Raw genomic sequence first — 13,915 nt, 5'->3', positions numbered from 1 at the left:
CATCAAAAAATAAAATAAAATATCTAGGAATAAATTTAACCAAGGATGTAGAAGACCTGTAACTCAGAAAATTATAAGACACTGAAGAAAGAAATTGAAGAAGATACAAATAGGTGGAAGCATATACTGTGTTCATGGGTAGGAAGAATTAACATCATTAAAAAGTCCATACTACCCAAAGCAATCTATAGATTCAATGCAATTCCTATCAAGACACCAATAGCACATTTCCCAGAACTAGAACAAATATTCCAAAAATTTATATGGAACTACAAAAGACCTTGTTTAGCCACATCAATCTGGAGAAAAAAGAACATAGTTGAAGGAATTACGCTACCTGATACCAAACTATACTACAAGGCCATAGTAATCAAAATAGCAGTGATTTTATTATCTATGAATAATGCTAATGATTAGTTTAATATTTTTGTGAAGTTAATAGTTCAATGAACATAATACCTAAAACATAGTTTTATTTTTATTTCCTCTTGGGCCACAATCTGGAGAGAAAATAAAAACTTACGTTCATTATTTATGAATAAAAACATAAGGTTACTTAATGCAGACTTTAGTTTGATTTTAACGGGGCACATTTATCCTTTAGGATATGATCCATGAAAATGTAAATGAGACACCTTAATTGTGTTTAGCCCTCATTCTCAACAATGTGTTTTCTCTGCAGTGATGAAAAAGAAACAGAATTAATTATCAGAAACACCCAAATAACTATGTTAGAAAAGTGTGAAGCAAATGCGTACATTATGTCCCTTGAGAATTTCCCTTAGAACACCTTTGCACCAGAAGACACCTGATGAACACATTTTTATTTATACCACTTGAACATACATATTCTGAGAAGACATTACCTTCAGCTTTTCTTCAAGCTCTGTGAGAGAGCTGCATAATTCAGTAATAGATTCAAGAACCTCTTTATGTTTTGCCACAATTTTTTCAGTACATTTCTGCCCTTCTTCAAAACCTGGAAAGGAGGAGGAATAAAACTATCTTTAAAAGTCAAATCCTTGGCAGAAAAACAAAACAGGTTTTAATTCATCTCCCCAGTGTCTGGTGTAAGTTCTGGTAGATAGTAACTGCTTAATAAAATATGTGCTAAACAGATAAATAAATAAAGGCACTTTTGAGAACCAGGTATTCTAGAAAAATGCTTACATTTACTGTATCATGTCTCTTTTATGTAACCTAAATAATGTTGCTATATTAATATTCTTAAAGCTGAATTCCAATCAGTTTTACCCAATTCAGAAGGTTCAGTGGTTCTTCAGTACCTAGAGAGTATGCATTCAAGGCCCTCAATAATATGGGTTTAACTTGCCTCTCTCAAATGTTTATCACCCTAATTCTCTCACATATTTCATCTCTGGCCAAACTGAACAAGAAACTCTTTCCTCACAGCCACTGGGCATTCTTTCCTGTACTGGGAATGCCATTCCCCCATTCCATTTCCACTGTCAAAACCCTACCTACTTTTCAAGCTCTACCTTAAGTGGCAACATCTTTGTGAAAATGTTTTTAATCTTTCCCAAATGCATTTAATCTCTCCCTATTGGAATAATGAACATGTCTACCACATAGTGAGTGCATAGGCACTTCATATGCATTATCTAATGTAATCCCCCTCAAGTAGGTTCTCTTGTATTTTACAAATGAAGAGTCTGAGACTCAAAAGAGCCTCTTCTGGTAACCCAGACAATAACTGGAGGACCAGGGATTCAATCCTGCTCTACTAGAATCCGAAGTTTAGGCTGAACTGTACTGCACATCATTATGGGCTGAAATGTGTTCCTCCCTAAATTCACATGCTGTAGTCCCAATCCCCAGTATCTCAGAATGTAACCCTATTTGAAGATAAGGTTTTCAAAGTGGTAATTAAGTTAAAAAGAGGCCATTAAGGGCCCTAAACCAATATGACTAGTGTCCTTATAAGAACAGGAAGAGACAACAGGAGTGTGTGTGCACAGAGGGGTGTCCATGTGAAGAGGCAGCAAGGGGTGGCCATCTGCAAGCCAAGGAAAGAAGCCTGAGGAAAGACCAACCCTGTCAGTACCTTGATCTTACACCCCCAGCCACCAGAACTGGGGGAAATAAATTCCTGTTGTTTAAGCCACCCAGTCTGTGGCATGTTGCTATGGCAGCCTGAACTAATAGACACACTTTATACCTCCCTCACTGTATTTACCTTATCATGATTTCTAAGCTGACCATGGAATGAAGGAGCTAGATTTTATTTGTCTTTATATTGGTTAGAACTCCTAGTACTTAATAGGTACTCAAAAATCTTCGGATAAATTTACTTGCATTAAAATTCTGGGTTCAGTAATGTTTGGGCGACCTGCAAGAGTAAATGATTTAGCCTTATCTGGTTTGGCTCAGTGGATAGAGCGTCGGCCTGGGGACTGAGGGGTCCCAGGTTTGATTCCAGTCAAGGGCATGTACCTTGGTTGCAGGCACATCCCCAGTGGGAGGTGTGCAGGAGGCAGCTTATCAATGTTTCTCTCTCATCGATGTTTCTAACTATCCCTCCCCTTCCTCTCTGTATCCCAGTGGGGGTGTGTGTGGGGGGGGTGGGTTGCAGGAGGCAGCTGATCGATGTTTCTCTCTCATCGATGTTTCTAACTCTCTATCCTCTCCCTTCCTCTCTGTAAAAAATCAATAAAATATTTTTTTTTAAAAAAGAGTAGATGATTTAATAGTCCTAAAGTATCTAACTTGATGCAAATTTTTAAAAATGCATAACTTCCAAATTTAACAGGAAAAGACTCATGCTGTTCTTTCAATGATTCATTTATTCATCACATATTTGTTAAGCACTTAGTATGTACCATGAAGCAGTGAACTAACAGGCAAAATCCCTTCTCTCATAGAGTTTACAGTCTGGTAAGGAAAGGCAGAAAACAGATAAATAACTATATAAAAGTGAGTTGGTAATAAGGGGCAGGAATATAAAACAAAGCAGGATACAGAATCATGCATGCTGGGAGGGGTGGGTCTTTATGAGTACTCACTGTGTACTAAAACTGAATGGGCACTGAAATACAGTGATAAAATATACTTCCCATGCCCTCAATGAGCTTGTGGTCAGTAGAAAAGACAAATAAAAAGGAAATTATGCTGCAGTGTAAAAAATATAATACTAGAAGAAAACATATACAATGCTATGAGGACAGAGTGCCTCCAAAATTTTTGGTGCAACTCATAGAATAACAACAGTAAGAATGTGACATCATATTAGTTTTCATTAATTTTTCTATCTGTATTTAATTATTTTGATGTTTCTATTCTTTTCCTTTGGAAAATCATTAACAATTCATTCACAACAATTTAATATTAGTTAGTGCAGTATCTATTGTTCTACAAATCTTTAGGTCAATCCATGGACAGTGAGTGTGCTTCATGTACTAAGAGAAAATCCCCATCTGGCAGCAGCTGTGGGCATCCAAACGAAGCATGTTGTACCACCTGTTGCGATCTTCTTTGGCGGATGAATTTGCCTGGTCACTGGGAGTAAGTCTTGGTCTCAGTTAATAATGTCTGGGAATTGATGAAACATTCCTCACTGCTCTCATGGACTGTCATTATCCAGGGGACATCTTAAATGGGAGCCTCATTTAGCTAGAAGGACTTCTCAGAGAGTAGAGCTAACAACTTACCTCTCCTAGTCATGGAGAAGAGGAAAGAAGAACCCATGAGATTATAATTTTAGTTTTCCCATTTACTCCACGAGTGAGAGGAAGGCAAGAGAAAATTTTCCATCTTTCTTATGTCCACAAACCATAACTGTCATAGAAATGAGAAGGCTGTAGACTCTAGTCTTAGCTTGATACTTAGTTAAAGTATCATGGGAAATTTGTATGTTTTTCAAGGAATCACACTAGTGGAAATTAGATTTTTTTGGTCTACAAAAGCTGAGTATTGTCCAGTTTTATTACTCTGGAATTACCCTGGAGATGGGCAGCAAGAATGGGGAGAGAGGAGGACGGAGAAGGAGGTTTACATAAGGTAGTTAAAAATCTCAAGCTTCATCTGCAGAAAGAAGTTCCATCTTCTATTCCCCAGTGTTTACTTTTGATGGTTGTGAGCTCTTATCCTGAGCCTTTTCCCTGAATAGGTTGGTGTAGAGAGGACCATGAGGACTTGTGACCCTCTGCTTTCTGCCAGATTAGGTTCAGCATAGGTTTGTTTCATGGGAAATCATGGCATATTTTAAAAGAGATCTCACCAATTAACCAAGGAACTGGTATGCATATATGCACAACCCATGGACATAGACAATAGTGTGGTGAAAGGCCTGGGGCTGGGGGAGGGTGCAGGCTAGAAGGACTCACTGGGGAAAAGAAGGAGACATCTGTAACACTTTCAACAATAAAGAAAAAATATTTCATGTAAAACCACGTGAAATACATTAGAAAAATATTCACACTTATGCCTTTAGGTAGTCATGGCCTCAAATAAGTTTTCTCTTTCATATATGAGGGGGGAAAGCTTTATGGAATTATTAAAACACTTTTGAAATCCTTAAAAAAAGAGGGAGAGAGAGATCTCACCATATAATCGCTGAGCGAGGTCACTGATTTCCTGAATCTTTTCTTCTTGCTGAGGCACTGAAGGCGTGATAAACTTATTGAATTGCTGGTGGAGGATTTCCACAGCCTCCCTTGTCTGGCATTCTGTGGAATATTTTCCAACTCTTACAACTGTGGCACTTGCATCTTCACACCAAAAATGACACTACATTAAAATGGAACAAAGCATAGATTAAGGAGACACCATCATTCTAATGTTCTTTGCTTTGGTCACTGAAGTATCAAGTTTAAATTTTTTCAAACTTTATATTCACATTAGTTTGAATTATCTAAGTCTTAATAAAAAATATCAAAGCATGATCATATACTTTGTACCTGGATATTAGAGTCAGACAAGAAAAAGTATGAAAATTCATTTGATTTCCTTGCCTTCTTAAATTTGTCTGGAGCATAATTCCTAAGAGGAAGGTTGCATATTTGCAAGAACAGGCAATATAAGAAGTGTATGGCACTAAAAATCCAAATATAAGCTAAAAGGAAACTAAAAAGCCCAAACACAAAGTCCAGCCTAATTTATTGAAACCATTAACAATACATGGATAAAGTATTGCCTGATTATCACTCAAACGACTTCTCTTTTAAGAATGAGATGTAGTCTATGGATTAAGGAAATATCACCTAAGGAATAGCATTTGACCTTTTTTGTAATAGAAGACAGTCATATTTTCAAAGTACACTGGAGAACTGAATTTCTTCACTAAAATAAATAACCATGATGGAAGGAACATGTCTGACCAAGGCCACAAGCTCTTACGCTGAGTGGGAAATAGGAACACATGACTTTGTTAGGAGCCAGCTTTGAATAAGCGCCGCAGAGCTACAGCAAACCTGTGTGTTACAGAAGAGTGATCATCTGGATCCTTCTTAATGTGGCGTTAAATCTAAAAACTCTACTGCATCAGTGGTAAATAGAGGTGTTTGTTTCTTGGTTGTTTTTTTAAAATCTCAGAAAAATGGGCTACAAAGAACACTCAAGAACTTCGAGTGCAAAGTTTCTTCAATATAAGTGTGCAGCTCCACTAGTGTGACTCAGTATTTGAGCATCGGCCTATGAACGATTCCTGGTCAGGGCACATGCCTGGTTGTATGCTTGATCCCCAGGAGAGGGTGTGCAGGAGGCAGCCCATCAATGATTCTTACCATTGATGTTTCTTTCTCTCTCTCCCTCTCCCTTCCTCTCTGAAATCAATAAAAATATATTTAAATATGTGTGTGAAAATAACTTTAACTTGTCAATTTTATATATTTTATGTATACTTTTCCATTTTATCCTTTTGAGAAAATAAAAATAACACCAATAACAATTTTTATACCTGAAAAATCCAAGTATCACCCTTTCTTTCTAAAAACTTTCATATTCTGTGAACTAAATAAGTCATTTTTGGTATTTTAAACAGATACCTAGCAGTGAACATAATTTCATGATTGTTAAACATCTTGAGTTGACAAGGTTATGGAGAAATGAGAAACTCTCATATGTTGCTAGTAAAAGAAAGTTAGTCAAGTCTTTCTGAAGGGCAATTGGACAATACAATCAAAATGTTGTAACATTCATCCCCTTTGGTTCAGCAATTCTACTTTAGGTAATTGTCCTAAACAAATAATCATGGAAAGGAGAATGATACATGGGCTTAATGACAATAATAGCTACTACAGCATTGTTTTAAAGTCTCAAAGTGATTTTCTAGGACAGCATTACAGTATGGACACCACGCCAGGAAGCAGATACCTCTTCTATCATCTCATGGAGGTGCTCGGTCAGGTCCAAATTCTTCTTGTAATCTGTTACAACTTTATCAAACTCATCCACATGTTTTTGAAAATCCTTCATGGCTTCCAAAAGGACATTTACTTTACTATTTGGGTAATTTAAGAAAGATTCAGGAGTCTTGTTCTCAAGTTTTTCCATTTTCCTTTTCAAAACCTGTGCCAAACAATAAATTTTTTAAAATAAAATTCAATTTTTATTTAAGAGGCTAGCTGGTGATTAAATATTGGAGAAACACTTTGGAAAACTATTTGAAGCTTTCTCCATTATAATATATTAAAATTATAATTATTACAAATGAATTTTGGAAAGAATGGGCTTTCTTCTAGAGAGTATATTAATTCAGCATTCAGCAAACATATAGAAAATTAACTGTAGACCAGGGTCTATTCCACATTTTGAGAATGATACTATGATTAAAAATAAGACTATGATCATAAAATCAGATATTTTATTGTCTTCAGTAAGTTCACTGTCTCCTGGAAAAGGCATTCAAATAATCTAGTCTGTAGATGTGATAATCAAGGTAGGTGTACAGAACTATAGAAGTAGTGGAGAAAGGTCCTTATACAAGCAGGTGCAAGGCGAAAAAAGAGGATGTACAAAAGGTATATGCATGTATGCATATGTATATATGTGTGTATGTGTGTGCATGTGTGTGAGTGTGTATGTTTCTGTGTGTTGGGGGCAAGAATGGAAGCAGAGAGGCTAGGTAGGTTTGGTAGAAACCATTCTGGAGCTGCTTTCAAAGATAAATCAATTTATTATGTATTTTACATAAAAATTTAATTGCTATAAAAATGGATAACTCCCTTTTCAGTCCCAATGCTGAAAAAAAAAAGCCCAAGGATTAGGCATCTAGAATTGAAATGCAAAATGATTTTGCAATAACTGTAGTAGTGCATGCAAACACACATACACACACCTTTTCATTACCTGTATTTTCTCAGCATACATATCAACTTGTTGAATTTGATATTTCAGAGACTTCAGATTCTTAGCTTTTTCATTTTTCTTAGTGTAATTAAACTTCAAATTGTTAAATTTCTTTTTGATATCCTTGAATGACTCTCTGAGCTGCAGGTCAATAAAAAGAAAGAGGTGATTTCCTTAAAATGTGAACAGTAATATTCACTTCTAATAAATGAAAACATCTAAACACTTCAAAATATTCATAATCTTTAAGATGTGTTCAGTGATTTTCAATAGAAAAACATGTTTGCTAAGTGAACATATAATGTGAATTTAAACATATCCCCAAAGTATAAGTAATTATGAATTTGTCTTAGTACTTTTAGAGTTTAATTTATAATTAGCCTTACTGTTATAGAATATCTTTTGGCCTCCACCAATAAAGTTTTTAAGATATCATGAACTTTAGACAACTCTAATTTTCCTATTTGTACTTATTTGGTATCATTTTTCCACTCATTCCATTCCCTGTGTGTATAGATGGGAAAGATCAACATCTATTTGAAAATATGTGATGAATAGAGAAAGGCTGAATCTTAACCTTTTAATTCTAAGCCATGAAATTTTAAGTCTATTCCGGATGAAGAAATTGAAGACGGATAAACAATGAGTGCAATTTCATTTCCATTGGTTTCAGAATGTAAGCACTTCCACTGAAAATGACCTAAAGGCCTAAGAATGTTCATGGCACTATGGGTATGTGACATGGGATCGGCTTCTCTCTGACACATGAGCTCCTCTGACAAAGTTGCTGGCACTTTTCTCTTTGGGTCCCACTGGAAATCCATCTTAAATGTTGTGTCTTTCCCAGCTGGGATTCAGGACCACTGCAGATACAAGTGGGAGGCAGCATGCACAAACCACCTTCAGCAAAAAGAAATCTAATCATGCTTACTTTTCTTATCTGCACCTTTTAATATGAAAACTTAACTTCCCATCTAATCTCCACATAACCTGTGGTCATATTTTTAAAGGAATTGAGTGCCATGGTCTCTTGACTGTGGTATCATTGTTCATGCAGCTGTTTCTAACTTTAGCTAGCTTGTCAACAATGGGGAATGGTGGCGATGGCTAAGACAACTGCTCAACTGGAGCACATAAAAGACCAAAAACACCAAAGCTTGGGGCAAGATGAAATTTACCCAGAAATATTTAAACGTTGTTATAATTCATATTCATAAAAATTTATGAAAGTCTTACATAATTCAGAGGGAGATTTTTTTCCCTAGTGAATAGTATGATTTCCCTACCTTCTCACTTGCTCCTCTTTGCTATGAAATAAGCAGACTAAGTTAATATAGCTATAATTAGGAGGGAAATAGGAAGACTTTAAAACTGTAGGTCTTTTGACACTAGCAGAATGAGCATCCTCACCAAATGTCCCAGGGAGCAGTAAGCCTCTCTCAGGGTTCGGAATGAACAAAGCTTCGTTGAGAAGAAACAGAAGGGAAAGAGGCTGATGACAAGGAGACTGGCTTGCTATTCTTAGTGCTGGTTGAGGCAGTGTTGGCACAAGAATGTATTATTAGTGAGTCTGTTGCTGACAAGGCCAATTTATGTAGGGGACGTGGGACATTTTAAAACTAAGGAAGTACATTTCACACAAAAGCCTTTCATTAGAACTATGGCACATGTTTGGCCAGAACTAAAAACACAGAACAAGTAGTCCATTTCTTTTAATGGCCATTTCATGAGCTTCATTTCTTGCCCACCATTGTGCCCAATCCAGACAAGGATTGCTCATTTTAGGAAGAGAAGGCTGCAATGTTGTCATCTCCCAGGGGTGCTTGCATTTGAAATGAAGGGACCCAAAGACTCACAATTTAACCGGAATGATTTGTTATACAATAAGTAACGGCAGACTATTAAGCCTTAGTGCTGGAGAGATTTCGGGATAAGACTTTCTTGCCCTCCTTCCATAAAGCAACTACACCGCTGTCTTGCTGTGCTTAAGGCCAGTCTTGTACCGGCAGAAAGTAGGGGGCTTGGAAAGAGAAGACAGTTGCCCCGTTTTAAGTTATAGGTGGCAGCATGCCTCAGTAGTGCCCATTTTATCCACCCTGCAAGTTTTGTGTCCATAATGTATTTAAGTTTATTTTCTGAATATAACTATGATGTTACAATTTAGCTCTCTATATCCTTTAGAAAGAATAGGCATTTTGTAGGTGTAAAACAACAAACTTTTAACAGATTTTAGCCATATGAGATGGACGTTTTCAGAACAAATCACAATAGTTCCTATTCTCTTACACATGTCATCGAATGGACCCAGGGTGGGCCTGACGACGGGTGGCTGTGACTGAAGTCCCAGGGGCTTTAACCTGCCCTGGGCTCTGATTCCTGAGGACTTCTGCATTCTTATGACCCTCCTGTCACCACAGGTAGCCATGCTGATATTTGCTGAATGACAATAATTTAGGTTTTTCTCTTAAAATGATGAACAAAAGTTATCAATCTACAAAAAAAAAATAATTTTCTGTGCTGCCCCAATCAAGTCTTTTACTCATCTATACACACATTTTCTGCTTCTTTTCTTTCTAGGGGGTGAATGTCCATGGTCATTTTGTCAATGGCAAACCACCATGCAATGTCAGGAGGGTTAATAATTGTATATGTGTCTATAGCTGCACCATTCCCCTATTCTAATTTATCATTTCTAATCTGCCTTACAAAAACTCTGACATATGATAGGTAGATAGGTAGATAGATAGATATACAGATATATATATATATATATATATATATATATATATATAGAGAGAGAGAGAGAGAGAGAGAGAGAGTCATTTTATATATATATGTGTATATATATATATATATATATATATATATATATATATATATATAGAGAGAGAGAGAGAGAGAGAGAGAGAGAGTCATTTTCTGTTTCCTTCCTGATGTTTAGATGTTGCTACAGTGCAAAAAAATTCAGGCTAAGTAATATAATTATATGAAAGCTTCTGATTGCAAATTTGAGAAAATGGATAGCAACCCAATTCTGTCATTACTATTCTTTTCAGTAAAGTAATTGTTTGTGGTCTATAATGAGACTCTAGCTACAAATTTCCATTAACGTCATGTAAATGTAGAGGTAATTTTTTATCAGATTGCAAGAAGAAAATATGCTCAATATTAACTTACTACATTTCTAAATGAAGATGGTAAAGAAAGAGTAATGATGTTCTGTCATATAATATGGCAGAGAATGTCTATAGTGCTTTGTGTATTAATAGCTTATTTATATTGTCAGGCGACAAAACATAATGAAATTCAACATTCATGCATACAAACATATCTTTGTGGGAAATGGGTGAGAAAAAAATCACAAAATATGTCAGTCTGAAGGCTGTGTTTTCTAGTAGGAAGACATGGAGAAAATGAATTTTCATAATTTCCTATGTCATTTAGTATATGAAATTTAAAAAACTAATATTTTAACCAAAGATGATCAAGGCCCCCATGGTTCTTTGTCTTTAAGAAATTATCACATTTTAAAAAATCACATTTAGAACATCTCACTTCATTTTGCCTTGAGGTACCACGTCCTTTTCTAAGGGCCTTTCATGTAGTGAAAACCATGTATGTTAGTTACGGCAACATCAAGAAAGTGATTTTGGTTGAAATGACCAAATTAACTGTTATTGTATCAGATCATACAAACAGCCTATGACATATACACCACAGAGTAAAGATAGGCGAGAAAAGTATAGAAAAGAAGTACATTTGACATCAGCTGTGCAATGATTGAATGAACTAAAACATTCACTGAAAGGTGAAGTCTGAGTTTAGCAAACGACAGGTGTGTTGGTGGCCAGTAAATGAGCCCCTGGCCCAAAGCTGACTCCTGACATTCTCTGAGCTGAAACTCTGCAGTCCTATGGCACAATAGGTGAAAACTTCGTATACATCTCATCCAAGGAATTAAGATGTTAAGCCAGATATCCTTCAAAATTCATTTCAACTCAGAATCTGTGAACTTGCAAAAAGCCCTTTAAGAAAACAATGAAATATTAGAAGAAAAACGTGTTTTTAAATCAACATATAAGCCAAACCAATGGACACGGACAACAGGGGGATGAGAGCATGATTCGGGGGTGGGGGAGGGGGGGAGGTTGGGAGTTAATGGGAAATGAGGACACATTTGTAATACCTTAACCAATAAAGAAATTAAAAAAAAAATCAAATGCTATGCATGGTCTAGTTCCCTGGTAAGGTACCCGACTTTATTTATTTTAAAAAAATATATTCATGCTCTATCCACTGAGCCAACCCGGTTAGGGCCTGGCTTTATTTTATTTTTATTTTTTAAAAATATATTTTATTGATTTTTTACAGAGAGGAAGGGAGAGTGATAGAGAGCTAGAAGTGTCGATGAGAGAGAAACATCGATCAGCTGCCTCCTGCACACCCCCCACTGGGGATGTGCCTGCAACCAAGGTACATGCCCTTGACCGGAATCAAACCTGGGACCCTTCAGTCTGCAGGCTGACGCTCTATCTACTGAGCCAAACCGGTTAGGGCCCGACTTTATTTTTTTATACAAAAAAAGTAGTGGAACATGTTGCTTTTAGTTTTACAAAATGTTTGAATTATCTATACCAAAATTTTAATGAAGACAAAAATAATAAAACTGCCTAGGTGTCAAATATTCACTTGGAATCAGTCATCTGTTTGTACTCTGATATTCATAATACAAGCCAGAACACACATATCTTTATTTTATTAAAGGGCACTGAAAATATTCCTTGTAATTACTTTCCCTTTTAGGCTCATGATTGGAAAGGCCAAGGTGTAGACACTACACGGTGACATGCCTAATATATCTCTACAAGAAAGGAAAGGGAGAAAGGACCAACGATGTTCAAAGACCCTTTACATGGGAAAGTATAACCTACATCAAAGATTAGTTGGGTTTGAAGTAGAAGCAAAGGGGAAGAACAGGTCTCTTAATATTTAAGATCATGTTAGAGTGACATCTGATTCCTAATTCAAGCTTGCACATATCTGGTTGCTCATTCCTGGTAAGGTACAGACAATCCTGGGGCATCCCTACTATGGCTGGAAGAGTGATCTCTTGTCCTTGCCAGCTGGCTCCCAGCACGGGCTCATCACAAGGCAGCCCTGTAAACAGAACCCACTGTGGGAAGGGCCTGAACAGGGAGACCCAGTACCACAAATGCCACAGCGCTTCATGGAGGTGGAAACTGAGCAGTAAGGGACTGGGAATAAGCCTTAGCCAGCTCCACTTGTGGTTTCCGTAGAGGCTGAATATCACAGCAGGAAGAGCAATTTTCAGCAAGACAAAAACGTTGCCACGAAGAAGAAGAAGAACAGGAGGAGAAGGAGGAGGGAGGAAAAGAAAGATGGGGAGAAGGAAGACGAGGAAAGAAGATAACTTTGGGGAAAGATAGTAAACACATTGTTTTCATGACTGCAAATCTAAATTTTATAGCTTTGGGGAGAATAATGCTCTCCTAGGATTGCTTTCCTTATTAACTGCAGTACAGGAAGCAGAAGAGGCAATTCTACTACCTAGTGGGCGGGATACACTATGAGTTTAACCCTGAATGAATCTCTAGCCCCAAATGGCTGCCTGGAACAGCATCTGAGTGGAAACTACAGTCCTGCAGCACATTGCTAAAATGAACATCATTGTTGATTTAGTTGTTGCTTCCCTCCCATTGAATGGGATCCAAGTGGCCTCTCCTGCTCTGTTCCCTCTTACTTTCCCTCTAGCAGTGCTTGCCTGGCCCTTACCTGTTTTTTATGAAAGTGTGGCCTGCAGGGAAGGGCTCTTCAAGTTCAGTTACAAATACTTTAGTCCATGCTCTAATGTTGTTTGATAATGTTTGATATGTTTTGGGCCTACATCGTAAAACTGGTCATAAACAGAAACTTCAAGTAGGTTTACTTCCTTCTCCCCCACCCTGTTTCCTAATAGATTTGTGACGAATGGACTCAGAGACATTTTGCTCTAAATGGGGATAGATCTGAAATCATGGAACCTGTGTTCTGTCAACCCCCAGTTGAGAGTTGGGACCCTTGCTATCCTGAACAGGTAGAGCTTTGAATGGAAAGTTTAATTAGGGAAGGGTAGTGGTTGTGGTCCAGTATGTATCTGGGGCTTGGGGGTCAAGCAGAATTGAGGGAGAGGAAGTTGAATTTTGTGATAGGGGAGTGCGCTGATGTGAAGGACACTTTTCATCTGTTCATTATTTTTCTCTAGGAGTTGTTTTGCCAGAAAAGCTACTCTGAATAAATAAAAAATCAGATACTTGACTTTGGTGATAAGACTTTGTAGCCTCTGAGGCGAAGAGCCCACTCTCCTGGCCCTTAGCATCTGCTCTACCATGAGTCAGTGGCACTTAAATAGAACCTCAGCAGGCGGAGCTGACTGCAAAGGGACAGTGTCACCCTTCCTGCCCCGACAGGCTGCATGCACTCAACAGATACGTGCTATAAGGGTGTGAGTGGGGGAGAAAAAAAGCATATAATAAATTCTAGGTTTTTCAATGCATTGACAATGTACTGAAGTTTACTCAAACATTGAGTTCTGAGACCATTGCTCTGTGGA

The 13,915-nt window shown here is 37.3% G+C and overlaps 1 protein-coding gene across 3 annotated transcripts in view; it reads right to left on the bottom strand.

Annotated features, from left to right (window-relative positions):
- The window catches only part of CCDC141 (coiled-coil domain containing 141), a 166,458-nt gene that overhangs the window by 13,718 nt on the left and 138,825 nt on the right, over positions 1–13,915 (bottom strand). For 2 of the 3 annotated variants that reach the window (XM_036320595.1, XM_036320596.1), the window contains exons 18-21: positions 7,306–7,446; positions 6,331–6,525; positions 4,563–4,746; positions 867–979 (exon numbers count right to left, since the gene is read on the bottom strand). In XM_036320595.1, the coding sequence (XP_036176488.1) occupies positions 867–979; positions 4,563–4,746; positions 6,331–6,525; positions 7,306–7,446 (633 nt within the window). Of the gene's footprint in view, positions 1–866; positions 980–2,790; positions 3,517–4,562; positions 4,747–6,330; positions 6,526–7,305; positions 7,447–13,915 lie in introns of those variants that run through there. The other variant, XM_036320597.1, reaches the window with a different exon arrangement.

Source organism: Myotis myotis, unplaced genomic scaffold (genome assembly GCF_014108235.1).
Source record: "Myotis myotis isolate mMyoMyo1 unplaced genomic scaffold, mMyoMyo1.p scaffold_m19_p_8, whole genome shotgun sequence".
In the NCBI taxonomy this organism is placed as follows: Eukaryota; Metazoa; Chordata; class Mammalia; order Chiroptera; family Vespertilionidae; genus Myotis; species Myotis myotis.
Note: the sequence above shows the minus strand (reverse complement) of the source record. Positions and strands in the feature narration are given on the sequence as shown.